Below are 27,621 nucleotides of genomic sequence, written 5' to 3' on the forward strand. Positions count from 1 at the left end.
TATTCATTTGACAGATCACAAGTAGGCAGAGAGGCAGGCATAGAGAGAGAGGAAGGGAAGCAGGCTCCCCGCTGAGCAGAGAGCCCGACGTGGGGCTCCATCCCAGGACCCTGAGATCATGACCTGAGCCGAAGGCAGAGGCTTTAACCCACTGAGCCACCCAGGTGCCCCGTCACCTTGTTTGAATGTTAATCTTATACATTTCTTATTTTCCATGTGTTAAAAAAAAGAATTTGAGAGGAAGAGGTTTTGGTTAAATACATCTTCTTTTTTAAAGCAGTTGTACTGGGTGCCTAGGTGGCTCAGTGGGTTAAAGCCTCTGCCTTTGGCTCAGGTCATGATGCCAGGGTCCTGGGATAGAGCCCCACATCGGGCTTTCTGCTCAGTGGGGAGCATGCTTCCCTTCCTCTCTCTCTTTGCCTGCCTCTCTGCCTACTTGTGATCTCTGTCAAATAAATAAAATCTTAAAAAAAAAAAAAAAAAGCAGTTGTACTGGGCAGCGATTCACATACTGTTTACTCATTTAAAGAGCACAGTTCAGTGGTTTTTAGTATATTCACAGGTACACGCAAACATCACCACAGTTTTAGATCATTGTTCATCACCTCAAAAAGAAATCCTGTGCCATTTAACTACCAGCCCAGAACTGAGCACTTGCTAATCTACCGTTGTCAATGTAGATTTGCCTGTTCTGGACATTTCATATTGTTGGGACCCTCTACTGTGTGGTCTTTCACAACACAGTGTTCTCGAGGTTTGTCCGTGTTGTAGCACGCGGTAATACTTCATCCCTTTTTATGTCTGGAGTCTCCCATTGTGCCGAAATGCCACAGTTTAGTTACCTGTCCATTGAGAGACATTTGAATCATTTCTGATTTTTGGCTGTTGTGAATAATGTTGGTTGTAAACATTAGCACAAAGTTTTTGTGTGGATATGTGTTTTCATTCCTTGGGTATAAACCAAGGAATGGAATTGTGAATCATATGAAAAGTTCCTATTTTCTTTTTGTCTCAGTGCAGATAGGTGTGTATGTGTTGAAATGTGAATACCATTTTACTGAGTATTTTTATTTCAGTTATTATTCAGAAAGAAAACTTTATCTTAGCACTAGAAGGAAGTAGATAGTTTTTATTACAAGACCATTTCTTCTAAAAATAATTATATTTCATTATGTCTATTAAAATTTTTTTTAGCTTTCATGCAGGATGCTGTATTCTCTGCTCCTTTGTGAGTGTCTGTGGCTAATAACCGGTTATGCTCATGACGATGACTGGATTGACCCCACAGACATGCTTAACTATGATGCTGCTTCGGGAACAATGAGAAAATCTCAGGTATTAAAAAAAAAAATGCGTGTGTGTAAGATCTTATTGGTCCTGTCATGGAAATAGTCTACATCTGTTACTCACAGAGCTTCCAGAGTCAAGAGTCATGTACCAATGACTAGCAGCCATGTAGACTATCTCCCTGGGTCTTAGTCCAAGATGATTTCAGCCCCACCTGCTTATTTCTGTGTTGAATATGAATGTAAAGCCTGCCGAGCTGCCAACTAACTTGATTTTAGTTCTTAGCTAGTAAATTTGAGACTTGTTTTGGCTGTTCAACACAGATGAAGAATATGACAAAGTCATAAGATGATGAAGTCAAAATTTAGTTTTCATTAACTTTAGGTTATTTTCATAACTGAACTATGAAGAAATAAAATCTCTCTTTTGCTTTAGGTAAAATATGGTGTATCAGAGAAAAAAGAAGTCAGTCCCGACTTGTCACATGGTGATGAATTGTTGGAATGTCATAGCAAACTTGATTCTTTAACTCATAAGGTTTGAACTTTTTTTAATTCATGAATTTTATGCTTACAGTATATTGCTCTGTTTCCTGTCTTTCCTAACATTGTATGTGTTTCTATGTATGTACTGCACAATTTATGTATAATTTTTTCTTTAGTTACTCTAGCCTTGTCTTCTTTTTCATTACTCTGGCCTTGCCTTTTTTTGTTTGTTTGTTTTTAAGTACTCTTATTTTCCTGTAATAACATTTATCGCACCATGTTATAATTACTTCTTTACCATACTGAACATTTCTTGGGACAAGGGATATATTTATATATTTTTAAAGATTTTATTTATTTGAGAGAGAGAGAAATAGTGAGAAGAGAGCATGAGCAGGGAGGAGAGGGAGAAGCAGGCTTCCCACTGAGCAGGGAGCCTGACAGGGGCTCGATCCCAGGACCCTGGATCATGACCTGAGCCAAAGACAGACGTTTAACCCACTGAGCCAGCCAGGTGCCCCAGGGACAAGGAATATGTTCTATTTGTTTTTGATTTTCTGTCACCTTTCACAGTTCTGGGTCACAATAGACTCATGACAAAGGCAACCCATGAAATGTAAGAATTACTCTTGCAAATATAAGGGATTATTATAATTTAGAATCTGGTAGCTATTCCTTCATTTATCCAATATTTTTATTTGTGTGGCTGAAGTGGAGTTTATGAGAAAGGAAATTTTAAAGCAAGATTTTTAAGGGGTTTGAATATATGCTGTGGAGTGGGAACTGGCCTCTTGGCTATGGAGGCCATCAGCTGGTGGCCCAGTGGAAGGGGGTTGCTGAAGGAGAGGGTAGCAGAGGTCCAGCAATGCCCAATGTTCCAACTGAGGCCGTGACAGGTGTTGAAGAGGAAAATGTTAGATTTCTCCAAGGTGGAATAGGTAAATTTGGGTAGCTGAGGGAGGAGAGAAGAGGGATAGAGTGGAGGAGGGAGGTTTCCAGCATGAGAGACTGGGAGAACTTGTGAGCAGAGATACAGAGATCTCAATTCCAGATCTGTCAGTGCTGCTGTGGTTCTTTTTGGGTGTGAATGCTGTCTCATTTGATAAATTTTGCTTCAGTTTAACTGTGTTTTGTAGTATCATGAGCTTGATAAGCTTGTTTGGCTGCACACTAGGAAATACAGAACTTTTCCACTCCATTCTTTGCATCTTGGGCTTAGCATGTAAAAATATGATTGATAAAATGGAGTCTCGAGTCCTTGTTTTATAAAACATTCTCATGGCGCCTGGGTGATGCAGTTAATTGATTTCCACTCAGGTTGTGATTTCAGGGTCGTGAGATCTAGCCCTGTGTCAGGCTCCATGCTCAATATGGAGTCTGCTTGAGACTCCCTCTTCCTCTGCCCACCCACAAAATAAATAAGTCTTAAAAGAAAAAAACAAACAAACAATGGGTGCCTGGGTGGCTCAGTTGATTGGGCGACTGCCTTTGGCTCAGGTCATGATCCTGGAGTCCTGGGATCGAGTCCTGCATTGGGCTCCCAGCTCCATGGGGAGTCTGCTTCTCCCTCTGACCTTCTCCCCTCTCATGCTGGCTCTCTCTCACTCAAATAAATAAATAAAATCTAAAAAAAAAGAAAAAAGAAAAAAAATCCCACACAAAACATTCTCTTAACTGAGCTATCCTGGGTAGCTCAGTTGGTTAAACATTTGACTCTTGATTCCAGCTCAGGTCATGATCTCAGGGTGGTGAGATTGAGCCCCATGAGGGGCTCCGTGCTGAGTGTGGAGCCTGTTTAAGATTCACCTCTCCTGGGACGCCTGGGTGGCTCAGTTGGTTAAGCAGCTGCCTTCGGCTCAGGTCATGATCCCAGCGTCCTGGGATCGAGTCCCACATTGGGCTCCTTGCTCCGCAGGGAGCCTGCTTCTCCCTCTTACTCTGCCTTCCACTCTGTCTGCCTGTGCTCGCTCTCGCTCTCTCTGACAAATAAATAAAATCTTTTAAAAAAAAAAAAAAGATTCACCTCTCCTTTTGCCCACCCCCCCACCTCCTGCTTGTACATTCTCTCTCAGAAATTCTCTTAAAGAGAAATTTAAAAAGGTTTGTAAACCTTGCCTGCATGTGGAGGAAACTGCCATGTGACTTTTCAAGGGTCCTTCTCTCCTAAGTCTGTGTGTGACTTGTTGTCATGTTCATCATCTGAAGCCTATTTCAAATGCTAACTCAACTTGTGGTTCACACTCAGTTAGAAAATAAAAGTTGGTTATCACAGGTTCCAAGGCAGTTCTAAGGTAATTTGCATCTAAGATATGAACTGCCCTCACTCAGTGACTTGACCACTGTGGTGTTTGTAGAACTCAGTTCAGAGGAAATCTGAAGGATGAATTATGTGCGGAGGGTTGCCATGCTCAGATGCTCTGGAGAAGCCGTGTTTCTGCCTTCCTGAAGTGTGGCCTGTAGAGTTGGGCGTGCTCAGTCGTTGACAGGAAAAATTAGTGAAAGACCAAAAGTAATACACACGTTCAAGAAACTCCTTGATGTGCCCTTCATTTCATCTTCTGGCTTCATCTTTTATGTTTCTCTATCTCTGTTTTTTCTTTCTTCCTTCCTTTTCTTCTTCCTTTTATTCCTTTGCTCACTGAATCATTGCTTTGGGATTGGGAAGAGGCAGATTGTCCCAGATAATCTTCTCATCTGCATCTCTGCCCCTTGCTTCATGATCTTCAGCTTTAAAATTGCTGAAAGTGAGGGGCGCCTGGGTGGCTCAGTTGGTTAAGCTTCCAACTCTTCATTTCAGTTCAGGGCACGATCTCAGAGTTGGGAGATCCAACCCCACATCTGGCTCCGCTCTCAGAGCAGTGTGCTTGATATGGTCTCTCTCACTCCCTTTGCCCCTCCTGCTGTGCGTGTGCTCACTCTCTCTCTCCCCCTCTCAAATAGATCAGTCTTTTAAAAAAAAATGCTGAAAGTCATCAGAAAAACTGCCATTTGGGGCTAAGTGCTGGACATATGTTCCTCATTTGTTACCTACTTGCCCTTTGCAAAGAGAACCCACAGAAGGTAGGAAGTTCTGTATTTTCATATAAGTGATAACGGATATGAAAGTGATATCCTTACTTTGATATTGATGGGGCCGCTAGGCTAGAAACTTGACCCTTATGTGAAACTTGGATGCTGTCTAATGTTGAATTTATTCTGTAATTACAGATCGATGAGTGTGAGAAGAAGAAGAAGGAAGACTATGAAAGTCAAAGCAATCCTGTTTTTAGGAGATACTTACATAAGATTTTGATTGAAGCCAGAAAGCTTGGACTTGTGAGTGTTGGTGGGATATTAATTACTGTGGTAGATATTTTAATTATTAATTTCAGATGTGGGGAGGTACCTTAAATTTGTTGTTTGATTTTTACTAAACAGTTGGAAATTTAATACTTTTGTGAGTTGGCAAGGAAATTCTATGCTGACCACTTGCACACTTTCTTGTTCATATGATAAAAGATCGTTCTATGCTGAGAAAAGAACAGTGTGTTTTAAGTAGGTCCTCCACCCACCTGGAAGCTTTTTACTGTGGCAAGGGCTCCTTTATAGAATTGCATATCATGTGCATATTGTCCATAATTAATGTTAAGATTCCATTTTTTTAGAGTTCTTGTTTTCACTCCGAGGAGTCCAAACATCAAGAAAACTTAAGGGGAAGGAGTGTTAGATAAATATTTAATAATCCCATCTTATTTTTGAAGTGAAAAAGCAGATGTTCTCATACATGCATCCTTTTAGTCAAGTCTTATAAGTGTGTGTGGGATGAGGATACAGATAGAGCCAAAAAATTCCTATGATGGAGGTAATTGGCATTTAGCTCAAGGTTTTTGTGTTTTGCTTTTTTTAGTTCAAGGTTTTTTAGATATAGTAATGGATGACTGCTTTTTCACGTTAGTGATGACTTGTGTTGTTACGTGACACTTTTTTTCCTGACTTTATATTTGCTTTTATATAAGTATCTGTATTTACTCTTGTGAAAGAGAAACATTTTGCTTAACAGTTAATGAATGTAAAATGTTCATAGTGATATTGCTAACCTGAACTCACGTTAATAAAGATAGTTATAAATATCATGTTTGTTCATGGAAACTCCAGGTTATTTGCCTGCTTTCTGAGTTTTTTTTTTTTTTTTTTTAAGATTATATTTATTTACTTGACAGAGATCAGAAGTAGGCAGAGAGGAGAGAGGCAGGCAGAGAGAGAGAGGGGAGGAAGCAGGCTCCCTGCTGAGCAGAGAGCCCGATGCGGGGCTGGATCCCAGGACCCTGGGACCATGACCCAAGCCAAAGGCAGAGGCCTTAACCTACTGAGCCACCCAGGTGCCCCTTTTTGAGATCCTTTTTAAAAAAAATTTGTGTTATTGTATTTTAGGGTACTTGAAAATAAAGTTAGCAAATGGAAAGTCGTAAATGAATCAAAATAAGCAGTTGATGCTCATTATTTGTGGGTTCCGTATTTGTGAATTTACGTACTTGCTAACCTTTTGTAATCTCAGAGTCAGTACTTGCAGAGCATTTGTGCGCCTCTCGGACACACACAAAGCAGCAAAGCATATGCGATGCCTGGTGTGCCCAGTCCTAGCTGAGGCTGAGCAAAGCTTTGTTCTGTCTTCTGTTTTCAGCTCTCAGACTGTAAACAAGTACTTCTTTATGGTTTATTTAGTGCTTCATATTTCACACTTTTGTTGATGTTATTTGGATGTTTAACTCCCAGGAGTAGTGTGGTCTAGTGTCTCTGAGCCGTGAGAAGGCTAGGATGTGCTTACCAGGGAAAATACTCCTGTTAGATAAGCTTTTTTTTTTGGGCAGGAGTTACGGTGTTGTTTGCTGTGCATTCAGGGTTAATCAAAAGTATTAAATAAGGTATCTTTAAGTAGAAACACATAAAAGGGTTGTGTATTGACTGGCTGATGAAAATGTCTTGGTAGAAACACAACCCTGTATTTCCTGTAGGAGCCATAGCTCAGGTATTCGTTAACTAGTGTCCGAGGTGACGTCCTAGAACAAACTGTTGCCAATAGTAAGAATCAACTGTATTTTGGTAAAATGCAAAGTATCTTATTTGCATAGAGTTTTATAATTTTTGAAATGGTTTTCACATGTATGATCTCTCGTCATTATGTGAGACAAATAGATGGATAATATTACTCCTATTTTATACAAGTGAAATACAAACCACAAATGTATTTAGTTCCAAATCGGCTTTTGTCTTGAAGTGTTTCTCTTTTCTGTTTTTTGGGGAAATACAGCCTGAAGAAAACCAAGATGATATGCATTATGATGCTGAGATTATTCTAAAAAGACAAACCTTGTTAGAAATACAGAAGTTTCTCAGTGGAGAGGATTGGAAACCAGGAGCCTTGGATGATGCACTAAGTGATATTTTAATTAATTTTAAGCTTCATGATTTTGAAACATGGAAGTGGCGATTTGAAGACTCCTTTGGAGTGGATCCATATAATGTGTTGATGGTAAGATGGGACAAGGGGGACATAAGTAACAGCTCATTTAAAATAATGCTTTAAAAACTCCACCATAGAACTCTCTTACACTGTTGGTGGTAATGCAAGCTGGTGCAGCCACTCTGGGAAACAGTGTGGAAGTTCCTCAAGAAATTGAAAAATAGAGCTACCCTATGACCCAGCAAACTACTGGGAATTTACTCCAAAGATACAAATGTAGTGATCCGAAGGGGCACCTGCACCCCAATGTCTATAGCAGCAGTGTCCACAGTAACCGAACTGTGGAAAGAGTCCAGATGTCATCAGCTGAAGAATGGATAAAGAAGATGTGGTATATATAATGGAATATTATTCAGTCATCAAAAAAAAGAAGTCTTGCCATTTGCAATGATGTGGCTGGAACTAGAAGGTGTTTTGTTAAGTGAAATAACAAGCCAGTCAGAAAGACAATTATCATATGATCTCGCTGATATATGGAATTTAAGATACAAAAGACAGGATCATAGGGGAAGAGAGGAAAAAAATAAAAGACATAATCAGAGAGGGAGGCTAACCACATAAGAGACTCTTTTTTTTTTTTTTTTCCTGGTCAAGTAAACCTTTATTCTGATTCTTGTTCCCTGTTTATTTTTTATTTTTTATTTTTTCACTTTCAATCTTTAATGTGGAAATAATACACATCCACAGTCTCTTACATGAAATCTTGGGGCTATTACATAAAGCAATACAGGACAGATACTGAATTTAATATAACACCCATCATGTTCGGGCCAGCACTTAGTAAAGCAAACACGCTGATATTCCATCACAAAAATATATCAATAATCAACTGATTGAGAAAATAAAATTTATCAAATGACAATTCGAGTCAGGTGTTTGTCACCAAATTTAAAAGATAACATTCTCATTTAGAGGTTTCTGGGTTTTGGAATTATAGATACAGGATGGGTGTTCCATAAATATATTCATCCTAGAGTGACAGTGGGGAATAAATGACTCATGGAGGACAGAAACTCTTAAATATGACTATGTAGGATGCACATAAGAGACTCTTAACCAGGAAACAGGCAGGGTTGCTGGAGGGGAGAAGGGGGGGATGGGCATTAAGGAGGACATGTGATGAAATGAGCACTGGGTGTTCTGTGCAACTGATGAATCACTGACCTCTACCTCTGAAACTAATAATACACTGTATGTTAATTGAATTTAAATAAAAAAGAAGCCCCTCTGCTGTAATCACGTTAAGAACCCGGATGACGACACTTGTCTGTTGCCACCTCTGTGGCCGAGTGTGGCACAGATGATGTTGCATATTTGAGGCCAGTTCTTTGTTTTTGCTGATGATTATCATTTTTCAGCTGGGAGGGTGGCTTAGCAGTAACCCTGCTCTCTGCTTCTTTCTGTTTTCGAGGTGCTTCTGTGTCTGCTCTGTATTGTGGGATTAGTAGCTACCGAGCTGTGGACGTATGTACATTGGTACACCCAGCTGAGACGTGTGTTATTCATCAGTTTCCTCGTCAGTTTGGGATGGAATTGGATGTATTTATATAAGGTATCAAATAGGTGGAGCATTTTCATGTTTTTCACTGTTACTTCATAATAACAGAAGACCGCAGTGCCTGACTTAAAGTGTCTGCAGTGATTGGAGATGGGGCGGGGGGTGGGGGTGCTGGCAGCTGCTCTCCTGTCTCTGGTGTTCTGGGTTCCTGACTGGTTTGGGGCAGGCCTGATTCGTAACCCAGTTTCTGACGGGTGGCATCTGGGTGGCTAAATTGGAATAGAGCTAGGTAGATGCATTTTTAAGAATTTTGTGTAGGTAGTGTAGAGTATGTCCTTTTATTCTTTGCCAGAAAGGATATCAAAATGTTATTTTTTAAAAGCTAGGTTATTTTCTGAATATGAAATGGTATGTTGATGGTAGACAATTTAGAATAAATAAAAAGTTATACAGAGAAGTTTGATTTAAAAAAAAAAAAATTTATTAAAAAAATATTGAAGATTTGTATTTATTTTATTTTATTTTATTTATTTGACTGCGAGAGAGGGAACACAAGAAGGGGGAGTGGGAGAGGGAGAAGCAGGGTTCCACAGAGTGGGGAGCTCAACATAGGGCTCAATCCCAGGACCCTGGGATCATGACCTGAGTTGAAGGCAGACACTTAATGACTGAGCCACCTAGGTGCCCCTTGATTTTTTTTTTTTAAACTGAGAATTAATTAGCAAGTGTGAGCAGGAGGTGGGGCAGAGGGAGAGAGAATCCTTGAGCAGACTCCCCACTGAGCAAAGGAAATCCAATGTGGGGCTTAAATCCCAGGACTCCAGGATCATGACCTGAGCCAAAGGCAGATACTTAACTGACTGAGCCAGGCACCCCAGAAATTTGTTTTTTAAAAGTTAAATATAATTTGTCACCTAGAGATAATTGCCCTCAGTAATTTCAGGTATTTCTGGTCTTTTTCCAAAATTTTAATTCTTTCAAAATTGGGGTCATGGTGAATATGGAGTCAAATGAAGCACTACTGTTCTGTTGAAATCGCGTTAAAAGACAATTTTATTTTATTTATTTATTTTTTTAAAGATTTTTATTTATTTATTTGACAGAGATCACAAGTAGGCAGAGAGGCAGGCAGAGAGAGGAGGAAGCAGGCTCCCTGCTGAGCAGAGAGCCCAATGTGGGCCTTGATCCCAGGACCCTGAGATCATGACCTGAGCCGAAGGCAGAGGCTTTAACCCAATGAGCCACCCAGGCGCCCTGAAGGACAATTTTAGATCTGTCTGGCAGAATGAGTCAAGTAGCAAAATATTTTTGATGAAGTTATCTGATTAAATCAATCCTTAACCTTTTGCTCTAAGTTCTATAGCTTCTAGAACTAATTATTTTCAAATTAAAGGAAAAAAACTTTGGTTGAATATTGTTATCTTGGCAGTTTCCCCCAGGGCTTGGATATATAAAAAATGTTATCTTTTTATCTAGGCCACTTGTGCTGAAAACCACCCAGAACAAAACTCCCTTTTATCATGAATTATGAAAGAAAATGAGAAGTAGTCATTTAATATATATAACTATATTTTTGGGTGTGGTATGAATTAGATTTACACTAAATCTTTTTTATAAAAAGTACAAAGGTTTGCATTTCTCATCAAAAGTACTTAACAGGGCACCTGGGTGGCTCAATGGGTTAAGCCTCTGCTTTTGGCTTGGGTCATGATCTCGGGGTCCTGGGATTGAGTACCACATCGGGCTTTCTGCTCAGTGGGGAGCCTGCTTCCTCCTCTCTCTCTCTGCCTGCCTCTCTGCCTGCTTGTGGTCTGTCAAATAAATGAATAAAATCTTTAAAAAAAAAAAGTACTTAACAAAGAAGTACTTTGTAATCGTAGTTCTTTATTCTCACTCCTTGCTTTAAAACTGCTTTGCCATGAGTGGAAAAGAGCTGCCATTAAAAAATGTATTTTTTCCTGTTAAAAAAACTGTGAACAGTCTGGTGTCTGGTGAAGGCACATTTTGAAGTCAGGGTTTTGGATGTGTAGACATAACCTTCATGTCCGCAGCCACTCACTGCACCCTTTTGGTGTCGGTCAGCTCGCGTTCGCACAGCATCAGGCCGAGGTTGCCAAGCTGGAGCCGTTAAACAATGTGTGTGCTGAGAAGATGGACTGGATTGGAAGCCTCTGGGGTAAGGTGTTGGTTCACTGGGCCTCATTTTTTTCCGGGAAGGAGATAACTTAGAGAAATGATGAAATGCCGAAAGGAGGGTTTCCATGACTGAGATCTCAGTGTCAGAAGAACATGCCTGAAAAGTCAGGGTTCAGACCGTGACTCTTGGCTCATGTAACCTCACGGGGAGGGAATAAGAACTGTGTCTTCACCGGCCCCATACTGCTACACTCTCCTCCATTGGACTGTGATGGAGACGGTGCTCATCTTGTCTGTCTAGCCCATTTTGTGCATTAAAGAAGTGAGTCAGTGTTTATATGAATTAATACCATCTTAGACTTAATCTCCTTATACTGACTTACAAAATCTTATGTTGTAGCTTTACTATACATTTTTTTTCTTAAGAGGACAGTCCTTTAACTTTCTTTTTCCTTACAGATTGTATATACATTCTCTCTACTGTTGACTGCCTTTAGTTCTGTATATCTAGCCATAGGAATGGTTTAGTGTTCAAAGGCACTTTATAAATGCAAGTCCATAATAACTGACCCAGAATAGAATCTCCGCAGATTATATAAAATAGGGTGTCCGAATTAACGTTTCTTTAGAAGTTGTGGGAACTAAAACAATCTGGCCTTGCTTCCTGGGTGCAGGGGACAATCGAATGCCTCCTCTAGGAGGTTTAGATTTTAAAAATTTAGAAAAATTGGGAGAACTGATGTTCTTTATGTTGTAAAGTAAGGGATTTTTTTAAAATGGAAATTTTACTGAGATAATTCTAGATGCACAGGAAGTTGGAAGGAAAACAAATCAATGTGCCCTTTTCCCATTTTCCTCCCGTGTAAACATCTTACACAAAGATGGCAATGTGAGATCATAGCCAGGATATCAACTTGCATATAATTCAGCGATCTCCCTCAGATTTCCGTGGTTTTAGTTGGATTCATTTGTGTGTGTGAAGAACAGTTCTTTTTTTTTTTTTTTTTAAAGATTTTGTTTATTTATTTGACAGAGAGAAATCACAAGTAGATGGAGAGGCAGGCAGAGAGAGAGAGAGGGAAGCAGGCTCCCTGCTAAGCAGAGAGCCCGATGCGGGACTCGATCCCGGGACCCCGAGATCATGACCTGAGCCGAAGGCAGTGGCTTAACCCACTGAGCCACCCAGGCGCCCCTGAAGAACAGTTCTTAATACCTACCTTTTAGAAGTTTTCATAAAGTATAATGTTTTATCTACATAAGACTTGTCTGATTTAAAGAGATTTTTAAGATAAACATTTTGGACATAAGATGAAAAATTTTTAAGTCAGTGTTACAAGTACAGCATTTAAAATTGGTTGGTGGTGGGGACAGGGACAAAACCAAATTATTGTCTTATTTGGAAATGAAATGCAACCTTTTTTTTTTTTTAATGACTCAGTGTTTTGTCTGTTTCTCTAAATAGAATTGTTAAGAAGCTCATGGACCTATAAGGATGACCCATGCCAAAAATACTATGAACTCTTATTAGTCAACCCTATTTGGTTGGTTCCACCAACAAAGGTATAGAATACATTTGTAAAATTACTTATACAAAGTTAGTAAAAAAAAAAAAAAAAAAAAAAAAACCTCTTGTATTTATTAAAAGTTGTTAGTGTTTTTTTTTTTAAACATTTTGCTAATAATAAATCCTCATTCTAGAGAAAATACTTCCATTACACAATGATTTGCAGGACATCAAAAGCATTTTAACTTAGGAATGTAATTTTGGCCCCAGTGTACAGTGAATTTTGGCTCATTCTGTTGAGTCGTTTGAGAGAAAAATTAAGTTGCTGTTATCTTTTGTTTTAGGCACTGGCAGTTACATTCACCAACTTTGTCACAGAGCCGTTGAAATACGTTGGGAAGGGAGCTGGTGAATTTATTAAAGAGTTCATGAAGGAGATTCCAGTATTACTTCACATTCCAGTGCTGATCATTATGGCATTGGCTGTCCTGGTTAGTATACAGCATGGTTTGTTAACAGCACTTGGAGAAAAAAGGCAATTCTAAAACTTGACTTTTTTGCTGTTGTAAATCAGGCTAAATTAGGCTTAATGGTATGAAAAGAAGATTTTTAAGTGATAGAGATTTATTTTTACTTACATGTATATTTAAGCAAGGAAACGATTCTTAAGTTTGATTGTAGATGTCATGGCAGTGACTTAGAATAATAACATTTTTCTAAATTTGTTCTTCAACTTGGTGAATTAATATACATGAAGTCAGTTGTTTTTGTCCTCTTTGAGAAAGAGGGCCTTATTTCAGTCTGGGGTTTTTGCAGCACTGAGAGGGGGAGGAGCATTGGCTTTTCCACAGAATTAAGTAGGGATGTGGGAGAAGGTGAGTTACTGAGAAAGTTGGGGGATCCAGGAACAGACATTTATTAAGAGGAAACATTCATCATTCATCTGTTGTCTCTTTAGCTTTTTTATTGTTGATTTTCAGCCCTTTCCCTAATAAAGCAGTTGTCACATAAAATGTAAAGAACCCAGAAGTGCTATGGTAAAAGCCAGGTTTGTATTTGTAAAGGAATTAACCTATTTAAAATTTACAACTTTAAATATTTTCAGCATTTACTTTTTCTGAGGGGTGTGAATATACACAACATAGGAGTAATTATCAATTAGTACCTTCCAATTTAAATTAATAATAATTAAAAAGGATTGTTTTCCCTAAGGATACAGAACTTACCACACTTCATTCACTTTGAAATTGTTCCTGTTTGCTTTTTCGACTTGTGATTACAGGAGTCAGGTTTAGGGATATGGTTTTGTTAGGTGACATGAATTGTTTAGTAGTGCAGGTTTTCCTAGACTTACAGGATTACATCCCAATAAACCCATTGTAATTTGAAAGTACTGTAAGTTGAAAAAGGATTTACTATACTTAGCTTGCAGGACATCATAACTTAGCCTAGCCCACCTTAAACTTGCTCAGAGGAGTTGGGCAAAATCAATCTAATATTGGGCAAAATCAATCTAATACAAAGCCCATTTTTATAACAGTTTATAACAAAGTGTCATATCTGACATAGTTCATTGAATATTGTACTGAAAGTGAGAAACAGAATGGCTGTGTGGGTAAGATGTGGTTGTGAAGGTAGGGGTTGTTTGCCCTCAAGACCCCATGGCTGACCAAGAACTGCCCTGCCCAGCATCACCAGAGAGGATCGGACCCCAAATCGTTAGTCCAGGAAAAGGTCCAGATTATAAATTCAAGGTACAGTTTCTACAGAACACACTAAGACTTTCTTAGCATTGTGAAGCCTAACAATTATATGTTGAACCATTGTAAGTGGGGGACGATTTGTATTTAGTCTCTGAAGCTGTATTATAAGCAAAAACCCATCATCTCTTACTGCTTCATCTTAAATAGTTTTCTCCAGCACAGTGATTTTCAAACTTTTTGTTTTTAGGATCCTTTTGCCTTCTGTCTTAACTGCAGACCACAAACAAAACAAAACAAAACAAAAAAACAGGAAAAGCCTCCAAGAAACAAACAAAAACTGAGGACCACAAAGAGCTCTTGTTCATAGGGGTTTTATTTATTGATATTTACCATATTAGGAATGAAAACTAAGAAAAATTTCAAATATAAGTCTATACAAGCACACAGTCGAGCCATCAGTAAGGAAGTCACTCCGTCCCCAGCAGACTCCACCATACACTCAAAAGGGAAGAGTAAAAAAAGACTTAAGGTCTTTGAAATACGGAAAGTTTGACCTCACAGAGTCCCTGAAACTGTCCCAGGGATTCCCCCCCCCCCCACACACACACCCCCACCAGGGGTGAGTTTGAGAACTGCTGCCTAGTTTTTCCCATGAAATGGGACTCAAAGGATTTTGGTTGTCACTAAAGCCAAGTTTGTATTTGTAGGAAAGCTACCATACATGAGAATGTTTATGTAATGATGTGTGTAACTCTGATTTTTATCGTTTACCTTATATACTGGGTGTGAAGATAGACAGTTGATGAGCAGTTATCAATCAGTACCTTCCAGTTTCAGTTTCTAGGTTTTAGCCAACTGCCCTTGTTAGAATTCAGTCAAAATGTGTTCAGCTGATTGAAATGTCTACTTAACACTTAGTGATTTCTCACATTTTATTGGCTATTCTGGCCTAGTATTAATCTAAGCAAGGGGTCACAAATGAAACAATGGTAAAATAAACATGTTTATGTCTCCAAATGCCCTTGAGTCAAGTTAGGTAATTTTGTTAGCACCCTGAATAATTTCATTGTAAGTCAGCCATTAAATACTATGTATTTTTTTCTTTTCCTTCTAGAGTTTCTGCTATGGTGCTGGAAAATCAGTAAATATGCTGAGACATATAGGTGGTCCTGAGAGAGAACCTCCCCGGGCCCTTAAGCCAGGTGATAGAGGACGGCTGCAGGAAGTTGATTATAGACCCCATGGTGGAGCAGGTGATGCAGATTTCCCTTATAGAGGCCACTTCGGCCCCTTTGAGCAAGGCCCTTATGACAAAACATATGAGGGAAGAAGAGATGGTATGAGAGAGAGAGATGTTGACTTGAGGCCTAGGACTGGCAACAAGAGCCCCGAAGTGCTCCGGCCATGTGATGTACCCCAGGCAGAGGAGAGACAGCATCCCAAGGCCGTACCCTGTGTAAGTCAGCAATTGTTTATTTTGCCATCCCCCATCCTGCTAGACCTCAGTGCTTCCTGTGGAGCTTCTGGTTAGGCGTTTCTGCTCTTTTACCTTCTACGGTTAATTATATCATTATTGATATAATTGTTTACTCTCTCTTTTCTGGTCAAAAGTTCGGCCTTCTTAGAACTAAAACGAGATTTAACTTTTATGTTAAATACTATTAACCAGTAGTTAGTACAGGTGCTAATTCATAGGAAACCAACTAATCGTGACTGAGATTTCTGCCCTTTGAAGAGCTGAGAGAGAAGTCCTCACTGAAGGCCTGGAGCCCCGGGGATCCTGCAGGAGAGTCCTGAAGGCTCAGCTGGGTGGGAGACTGGGCGGGGAGGGGTCACACACCCTGCTTTCCCAAATCCTTGGTATCATTGGCTAGACTCTCTACTTTCTACCCGCAGAATGCGGAGGTGTTTTTTCTACATTATTGGCCATTTAAAGGGAGACTTGCATTTCTATTTGAGAGAGAAATTTATGATGTCTTAAGTTGTTACTGTAAACCTTTGAGAAACAATTGTGAGCACAATTGAATCTAGAAAATTAGAATCCCTTCCATTGGAGTTTCTTGTAAGAGGAAACGTACTTGCATACATCTAAAATTTTTTCCAATGTACCTTTCAGCTTTAATAGTTAATGGCAGTGCACCACTCATTCCAAATCCTCCAGGGACTGTTCATCTCACTTAAAGGGAAAGCTAGTTATCTCAGTGGCCAGAGCTTCTTGGATCTGCCCACAGTCCCCCTCCATTAGTACATGGATTTCTTCTACTCTCGCTCTCCTTCAGCCACAAGGGCCTCCTCACAATTCCATGAACTAGAACCTTTTTACTTGCTGCTCCCTGTCTAGAATGCTGAAATGTTCATTTCTTTAAGCCTTTTTACTCCTGTATCACCTTTCAGACTACCTAATTTAAACAGCACTCTGGCCCCACCTTGGTACTTTGTTAGTTTGTTGCTTGATTGTGTCTCCAAGCTAACCCTAAGTTCCAGAGAGGGCAAGGGTTTTTGTTTTGTTACTGCTGTATCCCCAGTACCTGGAACTGAATATAGGATCAGTAAATATGAATTACTCTCACCAGGCAAGAGGAGTCAGCAGTACTGATCACCAGTCCTCTTGCTCTCCTAAAGCTGGGTCACTAGACCACCTGGCTATCCTAAGTGCTCCTACTCCTCTGTGCAGGGTTCTGTGAGGATTACAAACTTTGACATAATTACAGCACAGCACTGGAGTTGGGATTTGAAACAGCTGAGAGTTTGATACAGATTTACACAGAAACTTATTAAGCGAGTTTGGTGACTGAATCTTCACATACTATGTTAATTAAACAATTAAAATGTCATTCTCTACAGCATAAGTTACCTGTTTTGGATACAAATCTCAAAGAATTTGGTGGAATCCAGGGAGAAAGCACACCGCCAGAAAGCAGTACTGACAGCAGCCAGTCTACTAGGCCTTTCTCTGGCCCAGACACATCAGAGAAGGTGGAAGGTTCACCTGCAGAGGAAAAGGCCCAGCTCAGGACTGATGCCAGAGGCATCGCAGAGGAAGGCAGTGTGTCTTGCCCAGCCAGCTGTGGAAAGGATCTGGATACTGGCCCACGTGGCTAGAGGAGCACAGACTTGGCCCACCACTCAGAGGTCGTCATTGGGTTTTGTAAAGTATACTCTTCACAACTATTCGCTCTTCTCTACAAATATTCTGACATTTACTACTCCACAGGTGCCAACTTAAACATTAATATTTTTATTCACCATCAGAACTAATGAATACACGTGTATTTCTGTTTAATTTTATCTTTTGCGTAATTTCATTTTCATATTGGTGCTTCCTGTGGGACTTTGAGGTGTTAATTTTGGAACAGGATCTCATAGATGAACATATGGCAAGCATCACTGATTTCAAATAACTAAAGAGGCCAGTTTGAATCAGGGAACAATGAAAAATAAGTTTTATGGTTCATGCGCATATATAGGTACCAATTAGCTAATGTGTGTGTTGCCTAGTGGCTGTCCTGTAATACCTACTTCAATTACTGATTTGTGAGTTGTGCATGGATTCGGTATGTTTCTGAAAGTGGCAGGTACTCAGAAACCGTTGTAAGGACAGTCCGCTGTCATCAGCTTTACCCTCTTCATGCACTTCAGTGTCTTAATGCAGTTACCGAGCCTGTGTTCCCTTGTCTCTGCGGAGGCTGCCCCAGCTCATCATGGCTTCGTCGATGCGAGTGGTGCCTCCATTGCTCAACTCTTCTGGCGCTCACTGGGCCCGCTTTCTTGCTGCCCCTCTTTACCCTCGTTTAAGACAGAACTGAAGATGGCCAGGAGACTTTAGTTAGCACAGCTTATTAAATCGGTGATTGTGGTTTTACATAGTCAGTAGCTGGAGAATAGCTTTACTGTTTCCCCACCAAATACATGCTTTACACCTTGGTCAAGTGCATTGTTTTTGCTAAACAGCATAATTTCTGTATGTTCCTGGTTAAGTATAAAAAAATGCTATTGTCAATTAAGATTTAAAAAAATTACCTCAGCAAGAGGATGTAAAATTTATTGTTAATATTATTTTCTAGTTTAATATTGCAAACATCTTTAGTAATTCATCAGAAAGGTAATAGTTCTTTGCAGAAAACACAGCAGGATTTTTTATAAAAATTCACAACACAGTAGGTTTAGAACAAAGGAGCTAATGCGGGGGTGCCTGCAGTTCTGAGTGGCTTTGTGAACATCGATGCATATTAAGTCTTCCCTGAGGGCCAGACCTGTTCACACTAACTGGTGAATATGTGCTGGGGGTGGGGGAAATATGTGCTTAGGGTAGTTGTCATCAGAGCTGTGACTGGATTCTGAAGAGCAGTGAATGCCTCAGGTGACAGATCTTTAACTATGATAGTGGAGTTAATGCTGTTTCAACTCCTGACTGCTTTTTATCAATCTAAAAATGGATCTGTAAAAAACTAAGTAGAATTTCATCTTTGTATTCTTTCATTACAGATATCCGTTTGGGGATGCGGTCCACTTTGACAGCTAGCGAGGCAACATACCACTGCTGTTGAATGATGACAGCAATTTAGGGAAGACACTAAAGCAGACCGAACAGATCAAGGCCAGTTTATAACTTGGAGAAATAGACTTGTTTCTTGTCCAGCCCATATCTGTCATTACAATCAAGGATTTTAGCAACAGGTTTTTAGGAAAATCAGAATGGGGTCGACAGCTTTTTTAAAAGCAGTGTTTAAATGGAATAGATAATGTTGAATGTTTACAGGGTCTAAGAACTATAGTATATGCAAAATAAACACTTATTTTTATATTATTGTGATTTGATATGCTGTCTTTGCTCATCAAATATGCTTGTAAGAAAAAAAAAACCCATGAAACTTACGTGCAGTTTTTACAAGGATGCTATCTAGGACGTTATATCTTGTATGTAATATAGAAGACAAGATGATCCAGGTGCTGAGTACTTTTGACAAAATTTGTCTGATCTTAGAATCAAAAATCTTTTTTTTCCCCTGAGCCTTTGATGTGATTCCAGATTAACTATTTTTCTATTTTTGTAAACATTGGCCATTTGGAGAAGTGGTTCTCACTATCCACCAAATCACCTGAAGGATTTTAAGGAAGAACAGAGGCCCTGATTCCATCCTGGCTGTGCAGAGGTGAATGAGTTGTCAACTTGTTCTGGCTATGAGTATTTGCATTCTAGAATTCACCCTTAGACTAGGCTCTGCTTTCCATCCTTGCTATCCTCTTTCGCTAAGCTTACTTTGTGTCATGTCCTATTACATACCCTTGTAAATTACCTCCAGTTTCTGGGAGGGGGAGGGAAGGCTTAATGATGACTGAAGGCTTAACTTACATCTTTCATTCTTAAATTTTGTGAATTTCATCTATTTTCTATTTTCATGGCCTAGGTTCTTGATAGAACCACAAGAGTTTTTTTTTGGGGGGGGGTTCTTATTTAAAGTTTTGTTTTGACATTAGGTCTTAAAAAGTTTTACAGCTGTGTTTTGTAACAGAAAGTATAATTTTAAGCCACACACACACTTTAAAATTAAAGGACCTAAAACATGCTGTAAGTTTAAGAGTTTTTTGTAATGGCTTTGAACTAATAACATACTGAAAATATGACTTTCTTAGCAGAAAAAGATCGATCTAGATTTTTTAAATAAGACTGTAACTTTTTTACACATGGGCAAGTATGTTATTTTTACTAAACAGCAAAATTTCTCACTACATCCATGGTTCAGTATAAAAAAAAGCCATTGTCAATTCAGATTTAAAAAAATTATCTCAGCAAGAGGATTAAATTCTAGTCTAGATTTATTTATCTTCCTACTTTACAAACTCTAGGTAAAGGAATCTAACAAGTTGCCAAAGAACACAGTCCCGAGCTTGAATCATGAAAGTTGATGAAGCACCTTTTGTAAGACCCCCTCCACTCTGAAACAAGTGTGTCCAGAGAAATGTTAATTAATATCATACTATTAAAGGTTATTTATATCATTCTAGAACATTTTAAGCTGTATTACAGTGCTATAATTTCTCCTTTTAAGGAAAAAGTAATAGACTGAATTTCCCTGCAGTGTTCTGAAAGGAAATAAGATCATTAAAAAAAAAAAAAAAATCCATAATAACTAGAGGTTTGCTTATTTTTTTCCTGTATTTTTAAATTCCAACAAAGCATTACTTTGTATAAGGTCCTTCAGTTCAAATTCAGTGTCTCTGTTTTGATCTCTTTGTAAGAGAACTCTCTGTTCATCCATTCTTTTTGCCTGAGAACGTAAAATCAAGCTAAAAAAGTCCTCATCTGGTACCGTTGGTCCCTTTGTGGTGGCAGGTGGTGGAGCACATCTTTGATCATCTAATCTGGACCCCTGAAAATTGATGAGAAAGAGATTAAACCACAAATATTTCATTAATGCCTGTCATCCCAAGAAAAACATTTTTTTTGGCTTGTTTCAGAAATATAATCTTTAGACCTGAAACCTAATAAAACCTTTGCCATGATTTACATAATCAGAATCTAGCAAGTATTATGTAGAAGTATAACTTCATGGCTTTGCTAAGATTAATTAAGAGTCCAGGTCAAGGGGCACCTGGGTGGCTCTGGGTTAAAGCCTCTGCCTTTGGCTCAGGTCTTGATACCAGGGTCCTAGGATCGAGCCCTTCATCGGGCTCTCTGCTCAGTGGGGAGCCTGCTTCCTCCTCTCTCTCTCTCTCTGCCTGTTTCTCTGCCTACTTGTGATCTCTGTCTGTCAAATAAAATCTTAAATAAAAAAAAGTCAAGGTCAAATATTACAGAATAGGCACTGACAAGTATAATTTACCAAATCCTTAGAATGTTAGGTACAAAAACACTGCAGCACTACCTTACAAATACCGTGTCAGGCCAGGGGTCAGCAAACCGGAACCCACTGACTGTTTTTGTATATAATGTTTCCTTTGCATTTCACCACAATGCTCATTTGTTGGTGAACTATGTGTGGCTGCTTGCCTGCTACCACTGCAGAGTTGAGCAGTTGTGATAAAGACCATGGGGCCTGAAAAGCCTAGAATGTTTTCTGTCTAGCCCTGTCTTAAGCATTTAAATCCTTGAAGCCCAGATTTTTCTCCTTGAAGTTTTAACTTACCGAGTTTTAGAAATACATTAGAAATGTTACTGATCAACTAAAAAATACAAGCACTTAAAAGTGTGCATAGAGCATCTGGTATTGTAGCTCCAGCATGGGGATATGCGGGCTGACGTCAGAGTGCCCACTCTTGCTGGGCACTGTGCACTGACCTGCCTTCACATTTAACCCCTCAGCCCCAGGATCCTCCCAGACCACCTTGTGAGCAGCCGCCTTGCCACGAGACACATACACACACACACCACCACCACCACCACCACCCGCCTTCAGGCTTCATTTCTCTTGTCCTTAAGCTGTGGTGATTTCATTGGCCTCCAACTCATCCAATACTCGGGCACTTGGGTCCCTAGACCTCTTCTGGTCTTCATTCTTTACCTCTGCCTTATCTGTTCGCTCCCATGGTCTTAGGGCAAATTTGATCACTCTCAATAACTGCATTGTCTTTACAATCATGATTTCAAACATCCCATTTTGACTGCCACCTCCAATTTTCCAGATCAGGCTAGATAGTAATCCCCCAGGAAATTTTTTTTATAATTATAAAATAAAATTTACCACTTTCACCATTTTTAAATGTACAGTTTAGTATTAACCCTATTTGGTATTCATCCTGTTGTGTAGTCATCACCATCCATATTCTGAAGATTTTCGTCTTGTAAAACCAAACTCTAAATGTCTTAAACAGTAGCTCCCATTCTCCCCTCTCCAGCTGCTGGCAACCACCATTCTACTTTCACTCTGTGAATCTGACTACTTTACCTCATAGGAGTGAAACTGTATTGTATTTGTCCTCCTGTGAGGACAAATGCCTGCTTCTCAGCACAATGCCTTTGGGGTTCACGTGTGTTGTGACTTGTGTCAGAATTTTCCTCATTTTTATGACTGAAAAGTATTCCATTATGTACCTACACCATATTTTATCCATCTGCCACTGGGCACTTAGTTGCCTCTAACTTTTGGCTATTGTGAACAATGCAATATTGTGAATATTGAGCATGGGTGTACGAATACCTGTTCATATCTGTGATTTCAATTGCTTGGGTATGTACCCAGAAATGAGACTATTGGATCATATCGTAATTTTAACTTTGTGAGGAACTACCATACTGTTTTTATTTATTTTTTTAACATTTAAGCTGAGTTTTAATCCAGAGAATTTTTTTTTAAAAGACTGTTTATTTGAGAGAGTGAAAGCGAGAGAGGTCACGGAGAGGGAGAAGCAGATCTGCTACTGAGCGGAGCGCCCAATGCAGGGCTCCAACCCAGGACCCCTGGGATCATGTTCTGAGCTAAAGGCAGTCACTTAACTGACTGAGCCACTTAGGACTGAGCCTCTTCTGTCCATTTCTTTCTTTCTTTCCTTTTTTAAAAAAGATTTTATTTATTTGACAGACAGCAAGAGAGGGACCACAAGCAAGGGGAGTGGTAGAGGGAGAAGCAGGTTCCCCACTGAGCAGGGAGCCCGATGTGGGTTTCGATCCCAGGACCCTGGAATCATGACCTGAGCCAAAGGCAGATGATTAACAACTGAGGCATCCAAGCACCCCTGTCCATTTCTTGACTGGATTATGTGTTCTTTAGATGTTGAGTTTGATAAGTTCTTTATAAATTTTGGATATTTTGGTAAGTCATTTGCAAATATTTTCTCCCATTCTGTTGGTTGTCTTTTGGTTTTGTTGATTGTTTCCTTTGCTGTGCAGAAGCTTTTTATCTTGGTAAGTCCCAGTAGTTCAATTTTGCCTTTGTTTCCCTTGCCTTTGGAGATGTGTCTAGCAAGAAGCTGCTGTGGCCTAGATCAAAGAGGTGCTGCCTGTGTTCTCTAGGATTTTGATGGATTCCTGTCTCACATTTAGGTATTTCATCCATCTTGAGTCTATTTTTGTGTATGGTGTAAGGAAATGGTGTAGTTTCATTCCTTTGCATGTGGCTGCCCAATTTTCCTAACACCATTTGTTGAAGAGACTTTTTCCCATTGAATATCCTTTCCTGCTTTGTCAAAGATTAGTTGACCCTAGAGTTGAGGGTCCATTTCTGGGTTCTCTGTTCTATTCCATTGATCTATGTGTTTTTGTGTTAGTACCATACTGTCTTGATGATTACAGTTTTGTAATAGAACTTGAAGTCTGGAATTGTGATACCACCAGCTTTGGTTTTCTTTTTCAACATTCCTTTGGCTATTCAGGGTCTTTTTGGGTTCCAAACAAATTTTAGAATTATTTCTTCCAGCTCTGTGAAAAAGTTGATAGTATTTCCATAGGGATTGTATCAAATGTTTAGATTGCCCTAGATAGCTTAGACATTTCAACAGTATTTATCCTTTCAACCCATGCACATGGGATGCTTTTCCATTTCTTTCATGAGTGTTCTACAGTTTTCTAAGTACAGATCCTTTGCCACTTTATTTAGGTTTATTCCCAATTATCTTATGGTTTTGGGTGCAGTTGTAAATGGGATCGACTCCTTAATTTCTTTCTCAGTGTATAGAAATACAACTGATTTCTGTGCATTGATTTTACATTCTGCCACTTTGCTAAATTCCTTTATGAGTTTTCCACATAGAGTGTCATGTCATCTGCAAAGAGTGAGAGTTTCAATTCTTTGCTGATTCAGATGCCTTTTCTTTTTGTTGTCTGATTACTGAGGCAGGATTTCTAGTACTATGTTGAACAGTGGTAAGAGTGGACATTTCTGTCCTGTTCCTGAACTTAGGGGAAAAGCTCAGTTTTTCCCCATCAAGAATGATACAGTGGGCTTTTCGTATGTGGCTTTTAGGATATTCTTTATCCCTACACTTCTTACACTGTGAAGTTTTAATTAAGAAAGGATGCTGTAACTTGTCAAATGCTTTTTGTGCATCTATTGAGAGGATCCTGTGGTTCTTGTCCTTTTATTGTGGTGTATCATGTTGACTGATTTGCAGCTGTTGAGCCACGCTTGCAGCCCAGGAATAAATTACACTTGGTCATGGTGAATAATCCTTTTAATGTACTGTTGGAGCCTACTGCTAGTATCCTGGTAAGAATTTTTGCATCATCCAGGTTTATCAGGGATATTGGTCTTTTCAGTGGGGTCTTTGGTTTGGGAATCAAGGTAATACTGGCCTGACAGAATGTGTTTGGAAGTTTTCCTTCCATTTCTATTTTTTGAAAGAGCTTCAGAAGAATAGGTGTTAATTCTTCTTTAAATGCTTGGTAGAATTCCCGAGAAGCCATGCAGCCCTGGACTTTGCTCAGGTTTTCTATTTCTTCCTGGTTCATTTTTGGCAATTTATACATCTCTAAGGAATGCATCCATTTCTTCCAGATTGCCTAATTTGTTGGCATATAGTTGCTCATCATATGTTCTTGTAATTGTATTTCCTTGGTGTTGGTTGTGATCTCTCCTTTTCCATTCATGATTTTATTTTATTGTTTTTTTTTTTCTTTTTGATAAGTCTGGTGGGGGAGGGGGTGTCATCGATCATACTAATTCTTTCAAAGAACCAGCTCCTAGTTTTGTTGATCTGTTCTGATGTTCTTTTGGTGTCTATGTCATTGATTTCTCCTCTAATATTAATTATTTCTCTTCTCCTGCTAGGTTTAGGCTTTATTTGCTATTCTTAAGCTCCTTTAGGTGTAGGGTTGGGCTGTGTCTGTGAGGCCTTTCATGTTTCTTGAGAAAGGCTTATATTGATATATACTTCCCTCTTAGAACCGCCTTTGCTGCATCCCAAAGGTTTTGAACAGTTGTGTTTTCATTTTCATTTGTTTCCATAAAAATTTTTAAAATTCTTCTTTAATTTCCTAGTTGACTCATTCATTCTTTAGTAGGATGCTCTTTAACCTCCAAGTATTTGAGTTCTTTCCAAATTTCCTCTTGTGACTGAGTTCCAGCCTCAAAGCATTGTGGTCCAAAAATATGCAGGGAATGATCCATGTCTTTTGGTACTGGTTGAGACCTGATTTGTGACCCAGTATGTGATCTGTTCTGGAGAATATTCCATGTAGACTTGAGAAGAATGTATATTCTGGGGGCACATGTGTTTTAGTCGGTTAAGCATCTGCCTTTGGCTCAGGTCATGATCCCAGGGTCCTGGGATTGGGTCCCGCATCTGGCTTCTTACTCAGCAAGGAGCTTGCTTCTCCCTCTCCTCTGCCTGCCACTCCTCCTGCTTGTGCTCTGTCAAATCAATAAAACTTAAAAAGAAAAAAAAAAGTGTATTCTGCTGCTTTAGGATGGAATGCTGTGTATACATCTGTGAAATCTACCTAGTCCAGTGTGTCATTCAAAGCCCTTTTTTATTTGTTGATCTTCTGCTTAGAAGATCTGTCCATTGTAGCGAGTGGGGTGTTAAAGTTCCCTACTATTGGGGCACCTGGGTGGCTCAGTCAGTTAAACATCTGCTTCCTGCTCAGCAGGGAGTCTGCTTCTCCCTCTCCCTTCCCCACCTCTCACCGTGTGCTTTCTTCTGTTCTCTCAAATAAATAAATCTTTAAAATTTTTAAGTCTCCTACTATGACGATATTATTATCAATGTGCTTCTTTAATTTTGTTATTAATTGGTTTGTATAATTGGCTGCTCCCATGTTAGGGGCATGAATATGTACAATTGCTAGATCTTCTTGTTGGGCAGACCCTCTAATTATGACATAGCATCTTTCCTCATCTCTTATACAGTCTTTGGTTTAAAATTTCATTTGTCTGAAATGAGGATTGCCACCCCGCTTTCTTTTGATGTCCATTAGCACGGTAGTGGCTTTCCACCCCCTTACTTTCAGTCTGGAAGTGTCTTTGGGTCCAAAATGAATCTCTTGCAGACAAGCACATCAATGGGTCTTTTTTTTTTTTTTTAATCCAATCTCATACCCCCCCTTTTTAAAAAGATTTTATTTATTTATTTGATAGAAAGAGATCACAAGTAGGCAGAGAGGCAGGCAGAGAGAGAGAGAGGAGGAAGCAGGCTCCTCACTGAGCAGAGAGCCCGATCTGAGCAGGGCTCAATCCCAGGACCCTGGGATCATGACTTGAGCCGAAGGCAGAGGCTTTAACCGACTGAGCCACCCAGGTGCCCCAGTCTCATACCCTGTCTTTTGATTGGGGCATATTTAGCCCATTTACATTCAGAGTAACTACTGAAAGATATGAATTTAGTGCCACTGAATTACCTATAAAGTCACTGTTTCTGTATATTGTCTGTGTTCCTTTCTGGTGGTACTTTTGGGCTCTTTGCTTAAAGGATCCCCTTTAACATTTCTTGCAGGACTGGTTTAGTGATCATAAATTGTTTATTTTGGAAGTGTTATTATCTCTTCTATTTGGAATGACTTTCTAGCCAGACAGTATTCTTGGCTACGTATTTCTCATTTAGCAACCTGAATATATCATGCCAGTCCTCTCTGGCCTGCTAGGTCTCTGTAGAAAGGTCTGTTGCTAGCCCTTTATTTCCACTCTTGTAGGTTACAGACCTTTTGTCCTGAGCTGCTTTTAGGATTTTCTCTTTGTCTCTGAGATTTGCAAGCTTCACTATTATATGTCCTATTTTTACTGATTTTGAGGGGGATGGTTCTTTGTGCCTCCTGGACTTGAATGCTTGCTTCTTTCCTCAAGATTAGGAAAGTTCTCAGATATAATTTGTCCCCACTTCTTCTGGGATCCTAATTATTCTAGTATTGTTAACTTTATGGTATCACTTATCTCTTGAATTCTCTCATGATCCAGTAGTTCTCGGTTTTTCTCAGCTTCCTCATTCCCCATCATTTTGTCGTATCACTAATTATCTTCTGCCTCATTTACCCTAGTAGTTAGAGCCTCCATTTTTAAATTGTATTTCACTGATAGCCTTTTTGATTTCAATCTTTTTAGATTTTAGTTCTTTTATTTTGTCAGAAAGGGATTCTCTAGTGTCTTCTATGCTTTTTTCAAGACCGGCTAATATCTTTATAATTATTATTCTGAACTCTAGTTCTAACATCTTAATATCCATACTGATTAGGTCCCTGGTAAGTCAGTATTGCCTCTTGTTCTCTTTTGAGGTGAGTTTTTCTATCTTGTCATTCTTGCAGAAAGTGGCTGCCTTTCTATTTGTAGACTGCAGCAATTCTTTTTCTTAGATCTCTGGTTGAGTTCACAGATGATGGCTGTGTAGCCGAATTCCTGGGACTAGACAAAACTGAGTTCTCCTACTCTTCTGCAATCTTGGAAAAATCCCACCATACTGTTTCTCATAGCAGCTTCACTGTTTTCTATTTCCATCTGCAGGGCACCAACATTTCCAACTTCTCCATGTCCTCACCAATGCTCGTTATTTTCTGGTGGAGTTGTTTTTTAATGGTAGTGTCTTAATGGGTGTGAGGTGGTATTTCATTGTGGTTTTGATTTGCATTTCTCTAATTTATGATGTTG

The 27,621-nt window shown here is 39.4% G+C and overlaps 2 protein-coding genes across 6 annotated transcripts in view; one reads left to right on the forward strand and one right to left on the reverse strand.

Annotated features, from left to right (window-relative positions):
- The window catches only part of CLCC1 (chloride channel CLIC like 1), a 29,369-nt gene extending 10,449 nt beyond the window's left edge, over positions 1–18,920 (forward strand). For 2 of the 4 annotated variants that reach the window (XM_082687581.1, XM_082687583.1), the window contains 10 exons: positions 1,195–1,335; positions 1,723–1,824; positions 4,980–5,087; positions 7,060–7,281; positions 8,684–8,824; positions 10,853–10,946; positions 12,369–12,466; positions 12,755–12,901; positions 15,228–15,569; positions 16,958–18,920. In XM_082687581.1, the coding sequence (XP_082543707.1) occupies positions 1,207–1,335; positions 1,723–1,824; positions 4,980–5,087; positions 7,060–7,281; positions 8,684–8,824; positions 10,853–10,946; positions 12,369–12,466; positions 12,755–12,901; positions 15,228–15,569; positions 16,958–17,215 (1,641 nt within the window). In that variant the 5' untranslated portion in view covers positions 1,195–1,206 and the 3' untranslated portion in view covers positions 17,216–18,920. The remainder of the gene's footprint in view (positions 1–1,194; positions 1,336–1,722; positions 1,825–4,979; positions 5,088–7,059; positions 7,282–8,683; positions 8,825–10,852; positions 10,947–12,368; positions 12,467–12,754; positions 12,902–15,227; positions 15,570–16,957) is intronic. The other 2 variants (XR_014299779.1, XM_082687582.1) reach the window with 2 other exon arrangements.
- A 992-nt stretch (positions 18,921–19,912) lies between these two features.
- Positions 19,913–27,621, reverse strand: part of GPSM2 (G protein signaling modulator 2) — a 58,394-nt gene continuing 50,685 nt past the window's right edge. For both annotated transcript variants that reach the window (XM_082687580.1, XM_082687579.1), the window contains one exon: positions 19,913–20,484. In XM_082687580.1, the coding sequence (XP_082543706.1) occupies positions 20,257–20,484 (228 nt within the window). In that variant the 3' untranslated portion in view covers positions 19,913–20,256. The remainder of the gene's footprint in view (positions 20,485–27,621) is intronic.

Source organism: Mustela nivalis (assembly GCF_964662115.1).
Source record: "Mustela nivalis genome assembly, chromosome: 10".
NCBI classification, from domain to species: Eukaryota; Metazoa; Chordata; class Mammalia; order Carnivora; family Mustelidae; genus Mustela; species Mustela nivalis.